This window comes from Vigna radiata, chromosome 8 (assembly GCF_000741045.1).
Source record: "Vigna radiata var. radiata cultivar VC1973A chromosome 8, Vradiata_ver6, whole genome shotgun sequence".
NCBI classification, from domain to species: domain Eukaryota; kingdom Viridiplantae; phylum Streptophyta; class Magnoliopsida; order Fabales; family Fabaceae; genus Vigna; species Vigna radiata.
The window spans coordinates 34,375,010-34,381,017 of NC_028358.1; the positions used below are offsets into that span (position 1 = coordinate 34,375,010).

At 34.2% G+C, this 6,008-nt stretch overlaps 1 protein-coding gene across 2 annotated transcripts; it reads left to right on the top strand.

Annotated features, from left to right (window-relative positions):
* Positions 1 to 1,057: 1,057 nt before the first annotated feature.
* On the top strand, positions 1,058 to 5,692 carry LOC106769786 (guanine nucleotide-binding protein subunit gamma 2). Of its 2 annotated transcripts, XM_022785280.1 has the most exons (5): positions 1,058 to 1,711; positions 4,098 to 4,135; positions 5,070 to 5,122; positions 5,210 to 5,254; positions 5,354 to 5,394. In XM_022785280.1, exons 1-5 carry the CDS (start codon positions 1,577 to 1,579, stop codon positions 5,368 to 5,370), a joined length of 288 nt encoding a protein of 95 aa, XP_022641001.1. In that variant the 5' UTR covers positions 1,058 to 1,576; the 3' UTR covers positions 5,371 to 5,394. The 2 variants fall into 2 exon arrangements, with proteins under 2 accessions (XP_022641001.1, XP_014511023.1); XM_014655537.2 differs by lacking the exon at positions 4,098 to 4,135 and having other exon boundaries at positions 1,072 to 1,711; positions 5,354 to 5,692.
* Positions 5,693 to 6,008: the final 316 nt, after the last annotated feature.

A 6,008-nucleotide genomic window follows, 5' to 3' on the forward strand; every position in this document is an offset into this window, starting at 1 on the left:
GATATGAATAATAATTTTTAATTTATAGAATGATAATTAATTTACTAAAAATTACTTTTATATCTAAAATTTGATAATTTTATTGGAGGGTCATTTCATTCACTTTTATATTTTTATAAATTCTCTTCCTTTTTCTTTTTATCCGGCGCACGAGAACTCAAATAATGGTCGGTTTTAATTTATTGTACTAACTTTTTCATTGTGAAAAGTAAATTACAGTGTCTGAATTTAAAAACTCTTGATATTTAATGACATGGTATATTTTTTCCAATAAAATTAATAAAATATCTTAGTTAAATTTTGTAATAATTATGTTGAAAATATCTTTAATTAATTTATATTGTAATAATATATAGTAACAATTCATATATTAAGACACTTACATTACATCTATAATACAGAAATAGACATTGCTGTGAGTATTAAAGTGATATTTTCTGATAATACTCATTTTCCATTTTACGGAAGAGTATCAAAAGGAAATATAGCAAAAGAATGGTAGAAAGATGTTTCAAAATCTGTATTTTCTTTTTCCAGCTTATGTGGGGTTTACCTGTTTTATGCTATTATGAAAATTCAGCTTCAATTCAAAGAGTCTTACTCAAGGGATAAGATTAGTATTCCACAAATAGAAACAAAATAGTATTTTGCATACAGAATAATCAATTCTCAGTTGATATTATAGAAAACAAATACTCAATTTTTTTTTCTATATCTCTTTTTATCTGTTTCCATTCCTTCTATATTTTTTTGTTAATCAGAAACAGCTAATCTATCCTCTAAGAGTGTAAAATCTCATATGGTGAAAATTCCAGATGAAGAACAAATGGAAAGTGAAAAGGAACAGTAACTTTAGTTTGTTTGTTTGTGTTAAAAGAAAAACACATTACAGTAGGTAATACCAGAAATAGCATTTTACTGTTCTGTTTTCACACGCACAAAAAAAAATAAAAATTAGGCAGTGAGAAAGCGAAGTGGTCACAGTAAACAGAGTGAAAACACCGTCACCGCGTGACACTGGAAGAAAATTAATAAAAGAAAGAGTCTGAAAGTCAGAAAGAGAGAGAGATAGAGAGAGGGTTTTGAAGACAAAAAAGACAGAAAAAATGAGAAACTAAAAAGAAAACCAACTTTGTTGTTGTGTTCCAATTCCAACAACAGAGCCCAAAAACGACAACTTGAAGTTGAACACAATACTTGAAGCCAAGTTTTTCTTTTTCAGCCAATTTTCCGCTCTACTCTCAATCCTTTCAAACTTCACTCAAAATACCCTTATTTCTTTCTCTCTCTCTTTCTCTTATGTTCTTCCCCAAACAAACACAACAACACCCTTCTGACCTGTCTCTTTCTCTGCGTTTTCAGTACGCTTAGATCCTGCTCTATTGTTTTCTGAACCCCTCCACCCTGCTTCTATGGCCATCCCTTGATCATGGGGTCCATCAAGATTTATTCCAGAATGCAATCAAATTCAATCACTTCTCTTTCATAATCATAATAAACTCTTTCAAACCTAGGGATTTTAGATTTTGGATTTTAGATTTTAGATTTTCCATTGCCACCACCTCACTCTCACAGAATGCAATCGGGTGGGCCTGAATCCGCTAGCCCCGTGACCCACAGGGTTCAGTCTCTATCTTCCGCAGATACCAGAGGGAAACATAGGATACATGCTGAACTCAAACGCTTGGAGCAGGAAGCAAGATTTTTAGAGGTACGTACTTTTTCTTTAAAATCATCATAATCTATTGGGGTGTTTTGGTCGTTGCTGAAGCTTGATTTTTTCTGCTACTTTGTTTTCTCTCTGTGTCGTTTTTTTTCTGTTGGCCTTTTGCTTTTTGATGGGTGTACTTTTTGTTCTTCTGTGTGTCGAAGAGAGATAGTAAAATGAGTTGGGAAAGGTTTAACTTTTCTTTATTCTTGTGTCGGTATTATCAGAGACAAATGTCATCTGTTAGACTGATGAAGTTGCCTACAGATTAACAAAAATAAAGATTTGTTTAGTTGATTGCTGGGGTATTTCTCTGTCACCTGGATTTATGAGTTTTGCTTGTGGAAACACTGTTTAAGAAATTAATGTTCAGATAGGAGGAGAGGTACTTGTTACTGTGGTGCGGGAACCTGAAGTCTTGGGGTACCTTCCTCCTGATAGTTAAATAGGGTAGTTGTTTTTATTAAATGCATAGTTCTCCAAAGATACACTGACATTTACATCAATTTGGTCCTACAAGATTTTTGACATCCAATCAGCCCTCCCAATGTTCAACGGTGTGTTTGGATTGACAGTAGGAATCAACTTGTAATAAAAAAAATCACGGTGAAATCAGCACAAAAGCAACTATTTTGTTGAACCTATGCAGTACCAAACACGCACTAAATTGACATCCAAGTGGTTGAAGTTGATGCCGTATATAGCTCGAGAGAAGGGTTGTTTTGGTGTATACTTTAATCTAAGGACTATTTTTTATGTTTAAAACCTTTGTAGGATGAGATTGATGTCAGGTGTATCTTTGGAGGGCCAAACTACCAGTTTGGTCAATTGTTTTCCCCAATGAATATTTTCTGGTAATCGCATTTAATGTTTTGCATTAATTATTACGCAGTTACAGTTAACAGCATTTCTGTTTAGATTGCCAAATATTCTTAGCGAAAAAGATGCACTTTTAGCTGGCAAATTTGTCTTTTGAAAGACATTTCAACATTTCAGTTGAAGATCAATCTTCGGTAGTTCCTGAGTCTGCATTTAGGAAGCTTCATTTGTTGATGCTATGTGGATTAATCTGTCATTACAGCGATAGAAGCTTGATTATTGAGATAGTATAACTAAACCGATGTTCTTCTTTTCACTCTAATTTTTTGTCGTTTCTTGCTTATTACTGTCGAGAGTTGTGGGCGTGGACAAGTTTGTATTTTCTTTTGTAGGCAACTTCTACAAAGTCCATTAAGTTGCATGAAAGAGCATAGTTTTTTATATTTTCGATATTTTGTAACTTCCTTTTATTCCCTAAAGCTAGACCATGACACTTGTAGGGCTGTCATTCATCGGGATAGCTAATTAATTTAAGGTTTGCACTCTGTATTGAATAATCAATGATGAAATATCAGTAATTATTTTGTTGTCTCTTGCTCTCCAAATGTTTGGTTCTAGTATATAGTAGCCATTCATATGTTTGCTTCCTAAAATTGGTGCTTTCATTCCTCCTACTGTATCGCTTGGAGGACTGCCTCCAAAGTATTGTGGCAGAATTAGATGCTCTACCAATCTCAGTTTAATTGTTCTTTGAGATGTCCCTGAGACAATCTATTTTATCTCTCTTTTTAAAACCATATATAATGGTAATTATAAAAAAATAATGAATATGAACCTTGACTTTTGAATTGTATTGGTTGCTGAAACTCAGCAGCTGCACCATGTTATGCAATTTTGGGTTTTACCTATAGTGAGGGAGCGTGACTGAAATCTAGGTTACCAAATAACTGTCTACCTACAAAGACTCATTTTTAAAAAATGAAATTTTGGGTGACTTTGCGCAAATCAACTTTAGTATTTTGTGTTTATGTGATAAAGTTGGCATTTTCAGGGAGTGTACAAGTCTTTTTGGCTCTGAGTACTTCTGTAGTCAGCACAAAGTAAAACGTTGGAGAATTTTAGCTAGTCTACCTCTCTGTATGTATAATTGCAATCAGCACAGTTGGCTTAATATATGAATGTACCTTCTTTGTTAGGTTACCTTCTGATGAGTGTTTATTAGGATTGGCAGGTACTAATTTCATGCAATAGGGCCTCCATCCATTCCAATATAAATCCTGTTTGACTTTGCTTCTCTTTTATCAATAATTTATTACTTTTTGTTTTTATACAGTTTGTTTAATTATAAGAATTAATAATTTTACTGTTTCAATTCAACTCCGTTTGGGAATAACTGAGATTCCATTCTCAACTAGCAATAGATAGAATATGATTTATCACCAAGATCCCTTCAAATTTATGATAACTGTTCTTATATGTGAGCTGGCAAAGTTTTAGTTTCGATCATGAATTCTAAGTTCTATGACAAAATAGAAAACTGAAAAATAATAATTTATTAGATCACTTACAGGAGGCACTGGATATTGAATTGGAGGATGCTCGAAGAATGTAAGTTAGATGTTTAACTCAATCAAACTGTAATTAGACCCTGCTGCCTGCAATTATCCTTATTCCTTACCAACCTTAAAATTTCAAATTTAGGTTTGAAGGAAACATAGAAACATCAGATTGGGGGTTTGTCAAACTTAAAAGATTGTTGCCAAACCTTTCTGAGCCCTGTTCTGCTTGGTTAAGTATATGCAATCAAACAATTATGATATCGTCATTGAATGTTCAAAGAACTAGCAAAGTCCCATGCTATTAGCTTCATGAGCATCAATGGATACTAGTTTTGCCAACTCATTTCTTAGTGGGTAGCACCTTTGGACAGGAACGATCAAAACGTTTTTGGACATGCCTGGGAAACTGCTTCCTTCCATTCATTATATGCCCCCTTGTTGTTGGCATAAGCTCATTGTTAGGACTTAGGAGTCTTGCATTACTCTTACGTCTGAACAAATGGTTTGATTGTTTTCCCTTTGTATCTTAATCTTAAGGGAGATGGATATTAAAATTCTCTGGACATTAAATCTCTTTTGTGCATATTATTTGACAGGTATAACTTTCAGAATACCATGTGGAATATTCTATTCCTGTCAGCATCACTAGATATAGGTTCCTAAAGTCAAAGGGGAAGGTAATTTTGTAGCACTAAACAAAAGGGCAGTCCAATCCTCTCCTGAGTAGTGTTGTTTAAATTGCCCTTTTCCATTTTCCACCTTTTTTCCCCTTATGTTGAAAGGAAACCTTTCTAGCACTTGCAGTAAGGGATATGGGCATTTGATCTATGGCTTAGATTCCTTAGTCTTTGATGAACCCATCTGGTTGGCTTTTCATTGGAAGGTTGATTGGATTCTTAGCCTCTTTTATGAATGACTTGTATTTATATCCAGTTTTCAAATTTGGGTTGCAAGTGTCAATAGTCACTATAAAATGAATGCAGGAAGAGCTGGAAAAACTTGAAAGGATGGAGAAGGCGTCTACAGCGTGCAAAGGGTAAGTTTAAAGGTAGAATGTGATACCGTAGTGAATAATCGGTGTTGGTTTAACTTTAATTTATAAATTTGGTGTCTGTTTTGCCAGACTGCTCAGCAACGTGGAAACAAAACCTGATCCATTACTACCATCGTAAGATCTCTCATCGGAACTTGTTCTATTTATGTTGCAACGACATGTTATGTTATGTTTTATGTGTGACAAAAAATGTATATATTTTTTCTTTGACAGAACAATTGGACCCGTAAGTCCTACATGGGATCGATGGTTTGAGGGCCCCCAAGATTCTAAAGGCTGCTGTAGATGCTGGATTCTCTGATGAACAATGCTAATTGCCAACCCTTCCATCTTCCCTTTTTTAATCCAAGATTGGTTTAGAAATTGTGAGTTTTGAAACAATATTGTTATTGGCAATTTTTCATGATTGTTCCTATGTGCGGATGACAATTATAGCAAATACATAGCTTTTATGTTTCAGTTGACAGTTTAATTACTGAGACGATAACTACCAAGCCAGGATGACAGTATATATGTATATAATTTTTTTTTTCAATTGCAAATCATGTGGTAGACGATGTTCGTTTAGACAAAGTAGACTGGAAAAGAATCTACATACTTGCTTGGCTCGTTGAAGTATAAATGATACAAGAAAAATTAATCTCGTTCTAAGTTTTCAGCAACCTAACCTCTTGGGAGGGCACAGCAAGATCATACTAAGAAAGATTAGTGAACCAGTGATCATGACCCTCGGAAATAAGCTAACTATGATGTTCTTTCTTGTCGACCTGAAATGAATGACAAGGACGAATGAGTAATATTTGAATCCTGCAGAATCGAAAGACCTCGGAATATTCATGCCAAATGTTGTTTACACACACATATTCAA

Excerpts from the sequence above, each read along its gene's own strand:
- LOC106769786 (XM_014655537.2), top strand. The coding sequence starts at position 1,577 with ATGCAATCGGGTGGGCCTGAATCCGCTAGCCCCGTGACCCACAGGGTT. Across the intron at positions 5,123-5,209 it reads GCGTCTACAGCGTGCAAAGG|ACTGCTCAGCAACGTGGAAA; the intron begins GTAAGTTTAAAG and ends CTGTTTTGCCAG. Across the intron at positions 5,255-5,353 it reads CCTGATCCATTACTACCATC|AACAATTGGACCCGTAAGTC; the intron begins GTAAGATCTCTC and ends TTTCTTTGACAG.